Below are 19,741 nucleotides of genomic sequence, written 5' to 3' on the forward strand. Positions count from 1 at the left end.
CCAATCAATTTATCACGGTTCAAAATCTTTCAAAACAAATCAAAACCATATATTATTGTTTCCAGCACTTCATCTATCAATCCTTATGCTGGCACTAATACTACTCTGACTTAAATAATCATATTCTAAGCCTCAAGTGTATCAAACTGCATCAAGTGCACTTGCTTCTCTTACAAAAGAGATGGATGTTGGGAAAAAATATCTCACAGGATGAATATCTTTGTGAACAGGCAGCTCTTTGTCATTTGAAACGACTTTCTGATGGTCGCCTAGAGTCCAATAGTGCACTCGAGATTAACTGTAGGGGTAGACACACACAGTGAAATATGAGTCCACTTGTTCCGTACAGCTCTGTGTGAGGATGGGACTTAGCCAGAACCTTGTGTTCTTTCTGTTAGGGCTGTGGGGTATGTGGTCTGTAGACTCTCCAAATTCAGCAACCTCACGGCATTACTCATCATCCACGCTGGTTACATGGTTAGTGGTTCAACAATGTGGCACTGATCTCTCCCAGAATAGTTAGGGAACATGATGAACATGTATGTTTTCTTGTCATATGACATCGCTGTGTAGCTTTCTAATGTGATTTATGGATTATGGAATATGTGAAATTGTGTAAGGTTACAAATCAGTAATGCATTGAGGCATTTATTCCACATTAGTCAAAGAATTACAAGCTTCATTGAACTGCATATGGCCCAATCACTCAACATTTTTACACTAAATGTCCTCTGCTGTGTGTGAGGTTGAGCCTGAATGCCTGAATTTAAGCACGTAAGATTTTCCAAGTGTTTTGAAAACTTGGCCTTTTTTCCCCATGTGATTTGACTTCAAGGGTTTGATTCTCCCTCTCAGTGTATCTTAGTGGTTTTGAGACATTTCCTCAACTTTGAACCAAGTGTACTGTGGCTTTTGCCTGGTTTCTCCTAAAGTGTTACTTTTAACGAAGGCCAAGTTCTTGTCTCATATTATGACGTACTAATATTATGAAATATTAAGCCATTTATTACTGCACATCTATTCCACATTAGTTAAAATTTCATCGAAATGTTCCTATCCCCAGCACTGAACATTTACTCTAAAGATGCTTGCTTTGTGCGCAGGATCAGCCTGAGTGCTTGCATATACGCACATAACAGTGTCACTAGTGTTTCTAAACCCTGGCTTTATTTCCATGTAATTTGACTCCAAAGGTTTGATTCTCTCTCAGTGTATATTAGCGGTTTTCAGACATTTCCTCAACTTTGAACCAACTGTATCATGGCTTTTGACTTGTTTCTCCCAACACGTTGCTTTCAATTAAGGCCAAAACTCATTTTCTGATTCATATAGGCAGCACCAGAGAATAAGTTGAACTATGACCTTACCAAAAAAAAAGAACTAATACACTGAGAACTTCAATGTTTGTACCAAAGCCTGTACATTTGCTGTATTATGATGGGAGTCAAGACAGCTGGAACCTGATTAATGATCATGCCTTTTTCCGGATGTGTTCCTCCCAGACACATACCACTTCTTTGGTGGGATTTTGTAACTGCTCATTAGTCATTTCTGACAGTGCATATTATGAAGTCTGAGCATTAAAACCTCCATCTAAGCATCAGTATTTGATTCTGGATTGCTCTCCAGCACTACTGGGTATTTGTGGTTGTCAGAGAGGTCATAATTGGCAGACAGCTCTCACCTTGGCCAGCCTGTGAAAGCCACATTAAATAACAGCTCAGGCATTTACCCATAGGCCACCTTGTGTTCTGAGCTGTGAAGGCCAAACCCAGCTCTCCAGCACAGACCTCTAGACAAAGCTCACTTGTTTCCACTTCATCTTGGAAATGCCTGCAAGGTGCTGCCATCATCCTAATAAAGCAATGGATGAGCGGCTTCCAGACGTCCTAATTACTCACTGAACTTTTTCCTCCACTCACAAAAAAATCATCACCTATGTATAATGACCAGGCTGCATAATTTGATTGTTTCTTTAAGAATTTGGAAGAGTGGAGATGTTGGAGATGGAGATTATCTTTGGCTGTGTTTGACAATAGTTCAGAGCTCTGAAGACATCAGTGTGTATTTATGTGTAGTGATCAGTAAAATAAAAGATTCATTTTATTGTATCTCCAAACCACATTTTGTCTTATAAAGCCATGTCTAATTCTTAGGAGACTCTAAGGAGGAAGCCGTCTTACATCATGTAAAAGAACGGTTTATACGTTCATCACGTGAACTTCCCTGTGCAGTGGGAGTGCACACACCTATCAGATCAGCCCTGTTTCATTGCCTCCTTAATAAATTTGGTAATGGAAAAACAACCTTCTAAACTTCTCGGTCACCAAATTTCATGGCGTCATTACACAAAATTTTGCTTGCACTGAATGAGTCCTTGTTCTCTTGCTATATGGGTTCCTCAAGTCTGTGAGTAACCAGTTATTTTGGCACTTATTTCAGTCCTGATATGATATCTGATAGTTTGACTCTATTCTCAAGGAGGGGAAGTCCTGGTTTTGTCATCTCTGAAAGGAAAAAAGTGGCTAAAATAAATATGATGTAGCAAGTGAACTCTAGTGTTACCTTCTCCTGGGGTTTCACAGCTGGTCGGACCACTACCAGTGCTGTTCAAAAGCCCACTTAAGCCTTTAACACAAAAGGAAATGTATTACAGAGAGAATTTGTTTCCTCAGTTATGGGCTAGAGTTACTCTCAACCCACGCTGAGGATTAGGACAGACTGTGGGTTTATTATGACACTGTGGTGTGAATCACTGGGTGTTTGAGTGAGTTTTTCACAGTGGATCTGAACATGCATGTGCACATTCAGATAAAATAACAAGAACCACGGTATCATGTTCACTCTTTATTGCAGCCTTATTAAGCCTGGAGTAGTTTTGGCTATGGTGGAGTATTCCCTGACCACTTTGGTGTCTGATTGTTTTCCAGCTGTTTGGCTCCTGTCCCTTCAGTCCAACCGCAGGCTAGTGCTGCTTAGTGGGAGTCTGTCTCTCGTGACTGTCTCGGACTGCCTGTGCTTTTTAGGAAATGTTTGCTCCAATCCTTCACCTAGATCTAGTTTTTATTCTGATCAAAAATATCTAAGGTTTAAGAATCTCTTCCAGTCCTGCTTTTTTCCACAAGTAAATAATAATAATCAGATGATCTTCTTACTCTCTTATGTCCTGTCATGACTCAGCAAAATTATTATTTAGGAACAATTCCATCCATCCATTTTCTGTACCGCTTATCCTACACAGAGTTGCAGGGGAGCCTGGAGCCTATCCCAGGGGTCTCGGGCACAAGGTGGGGGACACACTAGATGGGGTGCCAACCAATTGCAAGGCACAATCGCACACACATTTACACACCCATTCATAGACAATGGACAATTTAGAGATGCCAATCCTACAATTGCATGTCTTTGGACTGGGGGAGGAAACCGGAGTACCCGGAGAAAACCCACGAAGCACAGGGAGATCGCATGCTCCACGCACACAGGGTGGAGGCGGGAATCGAACCCCCAACCCCGGAAGTGTGAAGCGAATGTGCTAACCACAGCATGGCTATTATGTATGATTGTATTAATCACATTATACAACTGCTTAATCTGTTTGCCAGCTTTGTGGTGCTTTTTGGTCTGTTGTAAGGCAAACGTCTTCCAATCCTCTGTCATGAGTGAAATAGTGATGGGTGAAATAGGGTCAGTGTTATCGTAATTTTTCAAAGTAAAGGCCTTGGAGATAACGTCTTTGAGGGTTTTGCAAAGACAAAACCACCTTTCAGGCTTGCATACTCTCTCTACGGTTTCGTATTAGCCGTAGTGTACGAGTGTCCTCCAGTATTGCACGTGGCACTATTAAAATTTCATGACAAATGCCACGACTACCAGAAGAACATGGCTTGCAGGGCACACTTTGTATTTAATGACCAGTCACAGGGTTGGTCACATGGTGTGTTCATCACAGGAGTTCACTCAGCTTCAGAAGTGAAGCTTGTGTACAGCTCCCATTTGCTCTGCAATCACGTCATGTTTTTCATAGAAGCCAGCTCAACATCATCTCCACACTAACAAAACAAGCCTGTAATGGTTGATATGACCAGCTCTGATTTAGATGACTTATTAAATATTTTTAAAACGTTTTTTTTTTTTTTTTTTGTAAAAACAGTTTTCAGGAAAAGCTAAAGGATTTACACTGTTGCATAACAGTTACATAATCTGACCCCCTGGCTCTGTTGCGTGATCATGACTCCTGAATGTTTGTGCTCCAGGGTGAAGTTTTCCAGACTCACACTGAACTGCTGCACCCGCTGAACATCCAAAACCAAAACAAGAGCAACGCAGTTCATCTAATTTATGACTCATGGATTTCTCCTACTTATTCAGTCTTCGAATTAGTCGAATTAACAATTGTGCAACATCATAAACTGCTGACATACTGGTTAACCTATAGCATGTTTAACCATAATTGAAATTATGATAGTGATTTTTGGTTTTACAATTTTACTACCCATGCAAGCTTTTAAATATTTATATAATACAGTGCACTCCACTAATATTATAAATAATAATATTCCTTGGTCTTATCCAATGTTATGAATGACTAAGGGAATTTGGCCTATGTGTTTATACCCATATTTATACCCCTGTGAAACAGGAAGTCATGGTTGAACAATTTCCTGTTCCTAGTCACCCAGGTGTACTAAAAAAAAAAGTTAAATATCAATGGGAATATACTTAAAATATATATTTTTTTCTCATATGAATTCATGTGGGTGCCAATACTGTTGCACATCTGTATTTAACAAAAATATTTTTTTGGATTTGTTGTTTGCACTTGTTTTATATCTATTTTTTTCCTAGTATTTTTGTGAAATTTTTTTAACATAATATTAAAAAGTTCAATAATAAAGACAAATTTTCATAGCCTTCTTTGCTCATATTTACCAAGGGTGCCAATATTAGTGGAGGGCACTGTATGTCTATGCAGAATTATTTCTGTATTTAACAGAGAATCAGAGGAATTTACATGCAGATGATTAGGCTATACACAGAAGAGTGTGTATTTATCAATTTTGTTACAGAAAGTGTTGGAATGTGAAAATCTGAGGATAATTAAAAAGCAAAACCATCCAAGACAAGAAAATAAGATTCTGGGTATGAATCATATATGTATTTATATCAGTTATTGTCAGTTTAGAGGTTCAATTGTGTGTAACTAGTGTGCTTATATGGGCCTCTGTCAAAAAAAAAAACAACCTTTCACTTCCCAGATTTTGAATCTTGTTTGTGTCTAATTTTCCTGTTTAGATATTGATGAGTGTGAGGATGAGATGATCTGTGGCAAGCATGGCTTCTGTGAGAACACAAATGGCTCCTATTACTGTCATTGTGACCAAGGATATGTCAACACACCTGAGGGCCAAGGTTGCATTGGTATGGAAGTAGAAAATATTTTATTAACCCATATCTATGACTCCATTATAAAGGGGGTTGACTATTTGAACTATGAATCTCTGTTTGTGTGTGTGTGTGTGTGTGTGTGTGTGTGTACAGATGCAGATGAATGTGAAATAAGTCGTGAGTTGTGTGGTGAGGCTCATTGTGAGAATGTGGAGGGAAGCTTCCTGTGCCTCTGCCCCACTGATGATGAGGAATTCGACCCCATTACTACGCAGTGCAAACCCCGCCACATGATCTTACCAGGTACAGAAAGAAAAAAAAAAAAAACATATATGCATGCATACAAACCATTTCCACAACAGGTGCAAACAATTTGTAATTTTAATATTCCTATAACTCCCAGTTAGACGCAGAACAAGTTGTGCACGTGCGTCCAGGGTTCTTTCACTTGATTTCATATTCCATATTGTGCATGCAGCAGAAACACAGCCTAAAGCCAAGTTTCAGTCATGTTAATTCTGCTTCACGGTGAGCTTTTGGCACTTCATATGTGGAGACATTTTTCAACAACTAACAGCCCTGAGCAAAAGCGGATTACTGACTAGAAATGCAATTTAGAAAAGGCCTTAGAGTAACTTTATCTTGTGGTGTGGAATTGGCCTATCAAATAGATAACAATAGAGAATGCAATTTAGAAGCTCAAAATGTTCGAAATCTCTTGATATTTCAATCTATCGATTAAAAAAAAAAGATACAGATCATTGGCTCTGTCAGAGATTTAGATTACATCTGTTGTGCAAATATGGCCAGATGCCATAGAGCTGTGATCAGGTCACTAAGGCTGTGTTGGAAATATCCAGTAAACATTACAGCATTGAGTGAGCAATGATTCCAGTTTCCTGTGACACAGTTGAGCTCATCAAACCTAGAGAGCAACTTCATTTTTATATTTCAGGCATTTTAGTTGAAACCCAAGTTTAATACATGGAATAAGAGTATACAGTCTGTTTGCAAAGTGTCCCTCTCTCCTCTGGCCTTCTGACTGGTGTGCTTTATGTTTTCAATGTGGGAATCATATCAGACTCTGCAGGACATGACCTCCCTGCCCCTCCCCATGGTGCCTCTGATGACGAACAGAGGAAGGATTGCTACTACAACCTACACGACGCCAACTTCTGTGAAAATGTGCTGTCCAGTAATGTCACCAAGCAGGAATGCTGCTGCACTGTAGGAGCAGGCTGGGGAGATAACTGCAACATGCACCCATGCCCACAAAACGGACAAGGTAGGGTATCAAAAGATGAGTTTGGGTGCGTGTGACACCTAGACCCCCCAATCCCTTTAAATATTCCTGATCTGTACATGTGAATGTGTCTTATGGAAGCTATTTTGAATGTGTATATCTTCAGTGGAGTATGCTGAGTTGTGTCCTCATGGTCCTGGCATTCTCCCCATCATCACCTCAGTCCAAGGCTTCAATCATCTCCTGAGTAGAGGTACTTTTGCATCTGCAGTTCTTTATATTGAACTTACAGAAAAAAGGTGCTTTGCATGCTTAAGTGTTATCAGTATCAAAATCAATCTCAGGCATGACCAAGACAAGTCTTTTAATGTTGTAGAAAAGACTAGAGTGCAAGAGATGTTCGCGAAATCAAGGCACATTTTCTGGCTATCTACAATATTTGTCATCATTCCAACTCTGTGTCCTTCTAGCCATTCAAGATTTAAGATCTTCCCTGTTTGAATTATATTTTAAGGTTATTTCAGGCATACAAGAAGGACTAGATTGTTGGCGGCAAATGCATCCTCATTGATGCAGTTGGACATCAAGTTCTATTTGTTTTGGTTCCAGTGGAAAACTCTAAATATTGTTCAAATCCAGACTGTATTATAGACAAAGACAACAACACTGCTGCACAGATCAGACTGCAATGAAGAAGCTAAAGGAAAGGAAAGCTTATAATTTAAAGATAAAATTTGTTTGAGACTCATGGTCATGACCAAGACAAAACTGAGACACAGTAGACTCAAGACCAGGCCTGGGCATGATCAGGATATGCTGACTGATAGGAATTACAATCAAAGTAAACTACCTTGTTGTATGTAAAATTTCACTGTTTATTTTTGTTTTCGTTGTTTGTTTGTTTGTTTGTTTGTTGTTGTTTTTGTTTTTACACTTTTTGTGCGTGACCATATGTTTAACCTGAGAAATAACAAAAATATGCACCCAATGAAGTGTCTGCACCAGTGTGGCTTTGGTATTGACCCTCAAGAGTTACTGACCCATATTATTTGTGGTTGTCTTTTAAAATGACTGTAATTATTAAAGGTGTAACTATTACAGCCATCTGAGAAGTCATTGTCATTTGGACTCTCACAGAATATAAACAGGGAGTGTTGTCCTCTTTTTACTAGGAGAAATGCCTGGTGTACTTAAGGTCATACGCCCCATTATTTATCATATGTGTATATATATTTGATCATTTAGATTGTAGAGATTTTTATACTGTGTTTTGAATGACATATAATTTTCTAATATCAGTTCACTACTCTTGTCCACAGATGCAGATGAATGTGAGATGTATGGCCCAGAAATTTGTAAAAATGGTTATTGCGCAAACGTCTACGGCTCGTATAACTGCTACTGTCACAGTGGCTATTACTACGACAATGTCCGTATGGCATGTCTTGGTGAGTCATTTTAATTAATGTTGTTGGAAAAAAATGTATTAATAAAAAACATAAAAAGAAGATCTGTTTTAATATGTTAAGATGATAAACAGTGCTTTCATTTTAAGAAGCATTTCATTCCATATCCACTGCTTTAGAGACTCCTTATAGACACATTAGAGGCACTTAAAACTTGAGCTCATGTATTGAATTAGCCTTGTTTCTCATGCCACATTTCCATGGATAAACCTCTGTTGTGTTTGCAATTGTTTGATATCCATGAGAGTGAATTTTCTAAACAAAAGATCAAAAGGTTAAACAATAAAGACAATTTTTCACAGTCTTCTTTGCTCATATTTATCAAGGGTGCCTATATTAGTGGAGGGCACTGAATATATATACAGTACCCTGAACAAAGAGGAGGTCAATATAAAAAGTAACAGTCAGTATCTGCTGTGTCCACCACCTGCTTTAAGTACTACAGTGGATCTCATCCTCATGGACTGCACCAGATTTGTCAGATTTGCTGTGAGATGTTACTCCACTCTTCCACCAAGGCATTTGCAAGTTCTCGATCATGTCTGGGAGTGGGGGACACATAGTTACATGTAATTTTCCACTGCAAGGACGATCAGCTGTCCTACCTGTTTCCCTGTAGTTCTGCTTTAGGCGTCTTACATTACAGACATTACAGTTAATTGCTCTGGACACATCTGTAGTCCTCATGCCTCCCTGCAGCAGGCCTATGGCATGTTCACGCAGGTGAGCAGGAACCCTAGGCATCTTTCTTCTGGTGTTTTTCAGAGTCAGTAGAAAGGTCTATTTAGTGTCCTACATTATTGTAACTGTGACCTTACTTGCCTACCGCCCGTAAACTGTTAGTGTCTTAAGGACTGTCCCACAGGTGCATGTGCAGTAATTGTTTATGGTTCAATTGTTATTGAACAAGCAAGAAAAACATTGTTTAAACCCTTTCGAATAAAGATCTCTAAAGCTTATTCGGATTTTACAAAATTATCTTTAAAATATAGTTTCTCTTGAAAAGGGGACTTTTTTTTGTTCAGTATATATATATATATATATGTATAATTCTGTAGAAAAGTGTTTGTACAGTAGTGATACTCATGGATAACCAAAAAAAGATGAAGAGTCTGTTTATCCACTGCCCCACTGACTCATTTCACGTTTTTATAAAGCTGTGTTGTAAGTATATCTGGTCTTCATTCGGCTATCCCTGTCCCCCATGCTTTTTATATCAATAATAAAGCATGCTGTTGTGCTGGTAATGCATTGTAGATTGAACAGGCAGTCACAGCACGTCTGGATTTTTTAAAAATGAATTTGGTGTAAGCATGTATTCTGCACATGTGTCTCAGATGATGATGAATGTAAGGAGGAGAATCAGTGTGAACATGGAGCGTGTGTGAACACCCCCGGCTCTTTTAACTGCTTCTGCATGGCTCCAATGATCCTGGATGACACACAACGTCGCTGCATCTCTGCCAACAGCACAGAGGGTAAGCCTCTGATCTCTCATTCACTGATATGTGCTTTGCTGTACTGCAGATTGTCTTGTCAGTGAAAAACAAAAAAAACACATTCATATACCTTGAAACTGAAACTTTAGAGCATTGCGGTTTTGTGCAAATGTCTTTTCTCATGCATTCTCAACCAACATATTATACCCATTGTACTCTGGTATCTCTTTCTGCCTATAGCCCCTTTCCTTGATGAGGATTATATTCACACAGACATCTGCTGGCGGGAACTTAAACCTGATACCACATGCATTAATCCCATGCTTGGTATTCCGACTACCTATACTGAGTGTTGCTGTCTCTATGGTGTTGCCTGGGGGTCACAGTGTGCCTTCTGCCCAGAAAAGTCATCTGGTGTGTTTTTATAACTATTTCTATCCATACACAACTCTCTGGAAATGTTAAACATACAGTAAATACTTTCTAAAGAAAAGTCACACAACTAACCAAAACAATAATATGTCTTTACACAGCGGATTTTGCTATGTTGTGTAACCTGCATAACAGAGGTTCAGACAGCCTACGGGAGCAACCAGGCTTTGAATATGGACCTGACACCCCACCTGAGGGACCCAATGGTCCACCGTTCTGGGATAACTATGGAGTTTTTGGAGGTGAGACCTTCTATGGACCTGACGGCCCTTTGAGGGGTTCCATGTTTACTGATCACTCAAATGACTACGGCTCTAGAGAGGGAGGACGAGTACCTATGCCCAGACCCAGAGAACACCATCCACCCCGCCGAGTTAACCCCTACAGAGGTAGCGTCATTCTTCCATGGGATAAACATACTTGTGCATGCATAATTAATCACATTTATAACCTTTCTAATATGAATATACTAGTAGTATCAGTAGTAGAGTACTAGTAGTGATGCAATATATTTTATACAAACACAAACTCTTCGTAAACACAATATAAACGTGTCTGTGATTCCATGTTGTCTGCTATTTTCCATTTAGATCATAGTGCAGGATTTGAGGGTCTGCAAGCAGAAGAATGCGGCATCTTGAATGGCTGTGAAAATGGCCGATGCGTCCGTGTACGAGAGGGCTACACTTGTGATTGCTTTGATGGCTACGAGCTAAACCTAAGCAAGATGGCATGTATTGGTAAGGCCTTTTATTCTCTCACTCATTTCTCTGCCAGTGTAATAACCATGCATATATTACAGATGACACAGTATTGATATCTGGGTAATACCAGCAAATAAAATGGTGGATCGGATATCGGAGAAAACATATTGGATATCAGACCCTAAAACAAATGGCAAAGAATGGAATTGGATTTGGGAAAAGAATGTATTTTTGGAACTGGAAATGTTTACATATAAAGGGATTGTTTATTCTTTTGTTATGATTGATTTTATTAAAGTTATACTTTATGCTTTATTATATTTGTTATATTTACAATGTAAGTGATTTTGTGTGAAACTCTTTAAACTGTGAAGTGCTTTAGTTTTTAAAAAATGGAAACTGTTTTTCTTTTTAAAGAAAACAATATCAGATGGGTATCAGTATCAGCTGATACTCAAGGCATCAGTATCGGTAAACAATTTCAGTTTTCAATCAAACTGAATTGCTTATGTGCATTTCACTATGAAATATAGTCAGAGTAAAAGAAAAGTCACACTTAGCTAGGAATATTTTAGAGAACTTTAGACAGACTGACTATTTTTACCACCGCATTTTTTAAACTGGCTCCTTGCACAACGTGATCTTTGCAGGAGGATAGCCTAGGCAAGATTAAAAAGAATTAACACTAAAACATTTCCATGCAGTTCTGGTGAATTATATTTATGCTTGCTTAAAGTTTTTTGAGAGGTGTCTTGCCAAACACATTTTTTTATCTATTTTGGCTGATTGAATTCAGCTGCAGCGAGTTTTCCCAGGCCACCTCACATATGTTTTATGGTAATTTCATGAATGATTGTAGATTATATCAACATTTTACTTCGTTTGACCTTTTATATTTACAGCAATCTAGACTCAAACTGAAAAGTGCTATATAAATAAAGATTATTATCTTATTCCATCACACTTCAGCACCATATCTCTTGGAGGTTAAATGTTATTCATATGAACACTGATACAAAACAAAAGAATAAAGCAAACCTAATGCTTTATGGCAAATCAGCTATGTAGTACATTGAAGCACTGCTATGTTCCTGCACACCTTACACACAGGTGCTAATTTTCTTTTTTCTTTTTTTTATGTCTATGAGGGTTTGGAGGATTAGGAGTTTGGCACAGGCAATAGCAAAAAACATGCCATTTAACTGCAAAACTTCCTCTATTAGAAAGGCTTTTAAGAAGGTTTATTTTCTATACCCTCTAGCCATGAATAGAGAGTAGAGAAGAGTTAGTCTTGGATCACATAAAATCTTTAAAAAAAAAAAAAAAAAAAATACTGTCCAAATTCTGTAGTGTTTTAAGAGGATGTGCCTGAGGCAAAAGTTGCATGTATTTCAGTTCACCTTCAATCACTCTTCCAGAATTTGTCCATGAAACAGACAACTCCTGGATGTTGTTCAAGAATGCTTCTCATCATGTTCTCAGCCAATCAGGGGTGCTGACAGTAATGCTCTTACATTAGTTCCTGTGAATCAGAATTGGGAATAAATGACCAAAGTGTGCTCTGCGCCGTGTCTAAGCTCAAGCAGCATGCCGTCGAGTCAAAATCCTTGATTCATAGCCGCCTTGTGTATTATGGAGATATTGCACAGTTGAAATGTGTTCTGTTTGTTTGATTTGTAGTGGAAACTCAGAATGTGCTTCTTACCTCATCATCCAAGAAGCTGAGCATATACTGAAAGCGCACTGCAATTATGAATCTGAATAAATTATTTTATGATCCTGATGTAAAAAAAAACATGAAAATTGTGTAACATCTACAAAACAGATTCAAAGTATTCCATCTTTCATATGAACAAGATCCTGTTCTCCATTTCGAGTGTTTCTGCAAATTAGATCTTCGTGTCTCATAATGAGAAATAATGAGAGTTTCTCTGTGACTGAATATTAAGACAGTATAGTTGGTTTCATATTAGATATCACTGCTTATTCAAACCTCAGATGCCAATTAAGTTTCAATTCAGTTTCACTCTTCCAGCACCTGTGGGCTGCTTCAGTATCTGTGTTCTGACTGGTGTATATCAATGTGTAGTAGTGTGTTTTATTTAACCACATCCAATTCAAGACTCAACTGGTATTAGGTTAGAATCCTGTGATAGACCTTTTACTAACCATATCTTTTTTTATTTCAGCTGAGCAATATTTTATCTACATACCTCTCACATTCAGCTTGTCTTTCCTCTGTCACCTCTTACAGATATAAATGAATGTGAGGATATCAGTGACAAAGTGGAGCTGTGTAAGAACGGAGTGTGTACCAACACAGAGGGCTCATACAAATGCACCTGCTTGCCGGGCTTTTTGGCTTCTTCTAAGCCCCACGAGTGTATCCCAGAAGACCAAGACTCTGTCACCCACACTGTGGGAAATTGATGCACTCGTCTCTTTCTTTCTCTCTCTCTCTCTCTCGCTCTCTTTCTCTTCCCTCAATCGCCTGTCCAAAGGACTGACACTAAACCTGCATCAGTGAAGCCGAGCCAGCTGAGCTCCAAACATGAACACACACACACAGTTACAGTCAAAACCCATTCCATCTTGTACATAAAGAGTGATTTAAAAATACGTTAAAGTTTTAACAGGACCTGTGAAGTAACTCAGTTTTTGATTGGTTCCCATGCTTAAAGTGATTTGCACAGCATACTGAATGTTACCCAAATGGTGATTACACTCCTAATTTGTTATTAGAGGTCGTTCTAGCTCAGACTTGTGGGTCAAGGCTTCATTGAGGGGGTTTGGGATTTTTGTACAGATCTAGTACTATGTATTTAAATTGGTTTGTTATATATTCTAATAAACTCATTCAGTACACCCAATTTATTATTTTTTTGACCAAAAATGGTACAAAAAAGTACAAAAAAAAGTCAGATTAACCCTGTAGAGTTATAGATTTCTGTACAAATGTTTTGTAGCACTATCTTTTATGTATGGAGAAAAAAAAAAGGTTTACACTGTATCAGATAAAGTGTATGTATCCTGCCCTGTGGAGCAGACTATGAAATGTTATTTTATGGAATGACTGCACTTTTTAACTAATGTTATGTGGTGCCTTCAATCCAGTGAACACATAGTTTAGAGATTTTCAGCAACACATTAATGTGCGTCACATTTGCTTGATAATGATATATAGTCTACTTTGAACTGAAATACTTGCATCCATTATTGCTGGCTAGACATTCAACAGATTTAAAGCTGCCTTAAACACAATGCAAACCACTTTTAAACAAAATATTCTGTCCTGCTGTTGAGCAATATGACATGTATACTATAACACATTAAACATTTTACTACTTGGACTATAGCAGAGGGTATGGCCAAGCCTGAATATTACAGAAGAAATATAAAGACAGGTGACAAATTACTGGGAAAAAAATTTAATTAGTAAAATATTAAGCCACAACAAGCTGTCAGAACAGCTTCAAAGAGCCATAGCACAGATTCGACAAATTTCTGAACTGTGCTAGAGTCATTTTCCCAAAAGATATTCCCTCAATTGGTGTATTGATGATGGTGGTAGGGAGCACTGTCTAACATCTGTCTCTGATTAGAGTAGGAGTTTTTCAGCAAAGTGATCAAATAACTTTGTATTGATTTGCAGAGACTCTCCATTTAATGGGATAAATGGACCCAAATCATGCTAGCAAAACATCCCCAACAGTATAGAATTTTTTTCCCTTTAATATGGCACCCATCTATATATACCAACATCACTTGACATAAACCAATGAACAGTTCTCCATAATAAGGAAGATACATGTTATATGTGTTTGTACTCACTACCATTTTCAGTGGTGGCCACTGTGCAGCCACCTTCGCCTGTGCTCAGTACACGTCTTGAAATGAAGTTATCATCACATTTGATTTTTGGGACTTAGGAAGGCAATTTTAAACAGAATACATCATGATGGTGGTTATGAGTAGTCTGTAGGAATGATCCCTTTTTGGAAACTGTAGTCCATCCTGTTTTGTTCATTCCACTTGATTACCTCTGACTGTAGTTGTTTCCGGACAATAAAGTCTGAAAATGACATCATGTATTTTGTGATATATATATATATATATCTTTTAAATATGCTAGAAATCCTAGATCAGGCTAACATACACAGACAATCTATAAAACACCATAGATTAAAACGTTTACATGCACATCAAATTCGTTTAAGGTCTATATTCGGGCTGCAGCCATATTCTGAATAGGATGTTTATATGCGTACATGCATCAAAATTTGTTCGTGAATGTTCTGAATAGGGTGTCTACATGCAACAAATGTTTGATTAAAACAGGCATATTCCAGGGATGGGAATCAGAATTTGGGGAATCAGAATATTGTCTAACTCTGAAGCGGGTAATCGTATTGTGGCGTTTACACGATTCAATACTAATTATAATATTGGAAAATTCCAATTAATATCAGAATATTGATGTGCATGTAAATGTAGTCAGTATGACTATATACACATACAGTTATCATTACCTACACCTATTATATACATTAGATGCACTTTGTGTGTTTACTATTAATGATTCTAGAGCCTCTTATGCACATTTTTCCAATCCCCTCTGACCCATCCACCAATGGAAATGGTGGACCAATGCTTGTCAGATATTATTTGAGTTATTCTCAGCACAGCATTTACACTGACATGGCTTTGGTATTGACCCTCAAGACCTATCTACCTGTTTTATTTGTCTTAAAACATTATTCTGACTATTAATGGTATAACTACTGAGTCCAGAGTCCAAATTTGGACAATTGTCTCTCATAATTACAGAACATAACCCCAGAAATTAATCAAAATGGTTATTGGACAAATGTCTACACCTCGTATAACTGCTACTGTCACAGTGTCACTGTGCTACTGTTACAACTTCCATATGGAGTGTGTTATTAAGTCATTTTAATTTATATTAGAATTAATATGCTAAATGTTATGTCTTCATTAGGTGTTGCTCTGAGTTGTGTCTGTTGGTACTGAACATCAAATATTAAGCAATGACTGCATTTTCTAATGTGCAATTCAATAAGATATTTACAAAAATGAATTAGGTATTTGCCTGTGTGCCTAGTGATGTAAAGAGAAATTCACATTGGACATGTTTCTGAAGCTTTTTCCCCACATAAATAAGAGGTAACAGTTGCACTTACATTTTAATCCACATCTGCTATATTAAAGACTCGTTAGAGGCACATTAGCGGCACCTAAAACTCAAGCTGACGTCTTGCATTGCCCTTGTTTTACAGCCTTTATCTTTTTTCAATTGAGTGAGTAAGCTTGTAAGAAATTCACTGAAATCACACAGTCACCCTTTCTGTGAATTGATTTTAGATCATAGTCTGCAAATATGTCATGATTGTTCAGTGTGAAGTTACACAGATATGTGAAGTTGTACAGCAGTGATACTCATGGAAAACCAGAAAAGTATGAAGAGTTTGTTTATCCACTGTCCCACTTATCCAGTGGGTCTTATGCCCTCAAAAATCATCTGATGTGTTTTTATGTGATGTGTCTCCACACAGAGGTTTGCTTTATTCTGTAATCTCCCTAACAGAGGCTTGGACAGCTTACAAATGGCAGCAGGATTTGAATATGGACCTGATGCCCCATCTGAGGTACCAAATGGTCCAAAATACTGGTGTAAGTCAAACAAACCTAATGCTTTATTGAAATGCTAAGTCAGCCATGTAGTACACTGAAGTACTGCTTTGTTCCCACACATCTGATACACAGCTAATTTTCGAAATAATAATAAATAAATAAAAAGTAAACAGCATAAAAACAGTGTAAAAACATTCCATTAACTTCAATGGTAAAACTGCTTCTATTAGAAAGACTCTTAAGAAGGTTTATTATCTATAGCCACAAACAGAGAGTCGAGAAGAGTTAGTCTTGAATCGCATAAAATCTTAAACACTTAAACACAATCTTAAACAAATAAAATCTAAATCATTAGTGTCCAAATTCCATAGTGCTTTAAGAGGATGTGCCTGAGGTGCCTGTGGCAAAGGTTGCATGTAATTCAGTGCACTCATCCTCAAATCACTTTTCCAGAATTTGTCCATGCAACAGACAACTCCTGGATGTTTCTCAAGAATGCTTCTCATCATGTGCTCAGCCAATCAGGGGTGCTGACAGTAATGCTCTTACATTAGTTCCTGTGTGCTCTGCGCCGTGTCTAAGCTCAAGTAGCGCGCCATCAAGCCAAAATCCTTGATTCGTAACCACCTTGTGTATTATGGAGATATTGCACAGTTGAAATGTGTTCTGTTTGTTTGATTTGTAGTGGAAACTCAGAATGTGCTACATACCTCATCATTCAAGAAGCTGAGTACATATTGAAAGCACACTGCAATTATGAATCTGAATAAATTATGATATGAAAAACATGCACATTTTATAACATTTGCAAAAAAAAAAAAAAAAGCTAACAGAGTATGGTGTAAAGAGTACTGCATCTTTCATATGAACAAGATTCCATGTCTTCTCCATTTTGAGTGTTTCTGAAAATTAGGTCTCCCTCCGAATTTTGAATGTGATGTCATTTACGCAATGTTTTTTTTTTTTTTTTTGGTTTTGTTTTTTGCGTGATCATATTAGTTATTTGGGATCGTAGAAAATCAGTGCTGAATCATAAGACCAAGGCTTGCTCACCCATATTGTGGAAAAACTATGTACCCCCTCCCCTCTTTCTCTTCCCTCCACATGAAGACACACAGCAACAGTCAAAGCCTATTCTGCCTAATACAGTTGAGGTCATAAATTTACATACACCTTGCAGAATCTGCAAAATGTTAATAATTAAAAATAAATAAATAAAATTTTTAAAAGAGGGATCATGAAAATTGTATTTTGCTTTGTATTTAATACTACAACGAATAAGCTATTTCACATAACTGATGTTTACATATAGTCCACAAGAAACAATAATAACTAAATTTTCACAAATGAACCAGTTCAAAAGTTTACATACGCTTGATACCTGGATGATCAACTACTGTTTTTATGTTTTGTGATAGTTGTTCATAAGCCCCTTGTTTGTCCTGATCAGTTAAACTGCGCACTGTTCTTCAGACAAATCCTCCATTTCCTGCACATTCTTTTATTTTCCAGCATCTTCTGCGTATTTGACCCCTTTCCAATAGTGGCTACATGATGTTGAGATCCATCTGGTCACACTGAGGACAACTGAGGGATTACACAACTATTACAAAAGGTGCAAACAGTTATTGATGCTCAAGAAGGCAACACGATACATGAAAAGACAGTGGGGTGTAAACTTTTTAACAGGATGAATGGTGTAAATTGTTATTATTTTGTTTGATTTTTTTTTTTCATTTAGTACTTGCATCCATTATTGCTGGTTAGACATTCAACAGATTTAAAGCAATATGACATTAAACATTTTACTACTTGGATTATAGCAGAGGGTATGCCCAAGCCTGAATATTATAGAAGAAATACACAGAGACGTGACAAATTAATGATTGAAAAAAAAAGAGAGTAATTGTGATGATAAAAATAAATAAATAAATAAATAAATATTAGTAAGTTGTTAAGGTGCCCGAACAGCTTCAATGCAGCACTGTCTAAAAAGAAAATAAAAAAAGAATAGATGATGTTGTGGAAATCTCAATTTTCTTTCTACCATTAAAAGGCATAGCTAAGGTTACATATTTAGCTGACAAAAGCCTACTTTTATTCTTATAGTGTTTTCTCAACCAGCTACAGTATATTGTAGGGTATGATGAGTTATGGTTGCATGTATATTTGAAGCCATATGGTAAGTCTATTAATCACCATTAATGGGCAATTACTCCATACAATTTTTCTTTATTTTTGATCACATCTGTATACATACTGCCACCCATATCCTACAGCCAGCAATGCAACATTCATATTATTGGGCTGATGTATCTGCATTTACTTTGACTAAAGAAAAACTTAAGATCCCTATTTCCATGTTCAGAGCCAACTCTCCATATTGTTAATCCTAAAACCCCTCACCTCCCTCTGTACACTATATAACTCATCATAACAAGCAGCAGTGGAGTCTGTATGCTCATGCTGTCTAGGCTACACACAGTTCAAATGTCTCTCCATTCTCAGTAACAAAAATCGTTCTGCTATACCAAAATCGGATGAATAAAAAGTTGCCTTGGTTGCACTTCCATCAAAGCAGGCCTACAAAATACTCATGGGTTTTCAGCAACAGCATCAAAGGATCTAACTAGTTATACTGCTTTTAAAAACACTCAAGATACAGTCCTATGAGCCCCATGGGTTTGTTTAGAGATGTTAAGAAATGTGCTGAACAGTGGGGTAAAGTGAAGGTGTTGATGGCTTCATGCAGAGGCTGTGTGTTGAAGAGCCTGGTCTGCCCCATGGCTATGTAATGTAAGTGTGCCTGCTCCTGTTCAGGGATTCCCAAAAGTATCAAAGAGCAGATGGTGGTTAGTTAAGTGGTTGAATTGGAAACTTTCAGTGGCTGTCCTGGCATACTATAACATTTTTTATCATTTTACCTGCATGTGCTTTGCATGCCATTGGCTGCTGCTGATGATCATCTGCAATCTGAGAGTAGTTGACATCATCACATCATTTCCAGCAAAAAATAAAATTAAAAGTTTAGAAACACTTTACTTACACCACTTTTTCTCACCGCTAATCCTGGGAACTTACTGCGCTGAACCATATTCAGTTTTCCTTACTTTCACCACACCTGGGCCAACTCATGCAGGACATCAGATGTGTCAGCATTAGGGAAAACCTCAAACTGTGCATGGAGCACACTGCAAAACATAAAAGATTAATCAAGCATAAAAGATTAATCAAGAGATTTCTTTAGAAAGACCTGCTTCTCAAAGAAGATATGCTGCAATTTTAGAGCTAAATAGATTGCTGGAACTGCATATAATTCACACTTGAGTACTCAAATTTTGAAGGACCCTAGTGGAATTACATGGATCCTGCAGCAACGATATCCACCTCTTAGCTCTAGGGACCCAGGTTTAATTCTGA

At 37.7% G+C, this 19,741-nt stretch overlaps 1 protein-coding gene across 1 annotated transcript in view; it reads left to right on the top strand.

The window, feature by feature from the left end:
* LOC128613023 (latent-transforming growth factor beta-binding protein 2) overlaps positions 1-13,356 on the top strand; it is a 122,379-nt gene extending 109,023 nt beyond the window's left edge. Inside the window, exons 26-35 of the mRNA XM_053633555.1 lie at positions 5,293-5,418; positions 5,539-5,688; positions 6,467-6,670; positions 6,795-6,881; positions 7,948-8,076; positions 9,432-9,572; positions 9,774-9,947; positions 10,067-10,354; positions 10,556-10,705; positions 12,924-13,356. Of these exons, the coding sequence (XP_053489530.1) occupies positions 5,293-5,418; positions 5,539-5,688; positions 6,467-6,670; positions 6,795-6,881; positions 7,948-8,076; positions 9,432-9,572; positions 9,774-9,947; positions 10,067-10,354; positions 10,556-10,705; positions 12,924-13,099 (1,625 nt within the window). The 3' untranslated portion in view covers positions 13,100-13,356. The remainder of the gene's footprint in view (positions 1-5,292; positions 5,419-5,538; positions 5,689-6,466; positions 6,671-6,794; positions 6,882-7,947; positions 8,077-9,431; positions 9,573-9,773; positions 9,948-10,066; positions 10,355-10,555; positions 10,706-12,923) is intronic.
* The last annotated feature ends 6,385 nt before the right edge of the window (positions 13,357-19,741 follow it).

The sequence above is a fragment of the Ictalurus furcatus genome, chromosome 9, assembly GCF_023375685.1.
Source record: "Ictalurus furcatus strain D&B chromosome 9, Billie_1.0, whole genome shotgun sequence".
NCBI classification, from domain to species: Eukaryota; Metazoa; Chordata; class Actinopteri; order Siluriformes; family Ictaluridae; genus Ictalurus; species Ictalurus furcatus.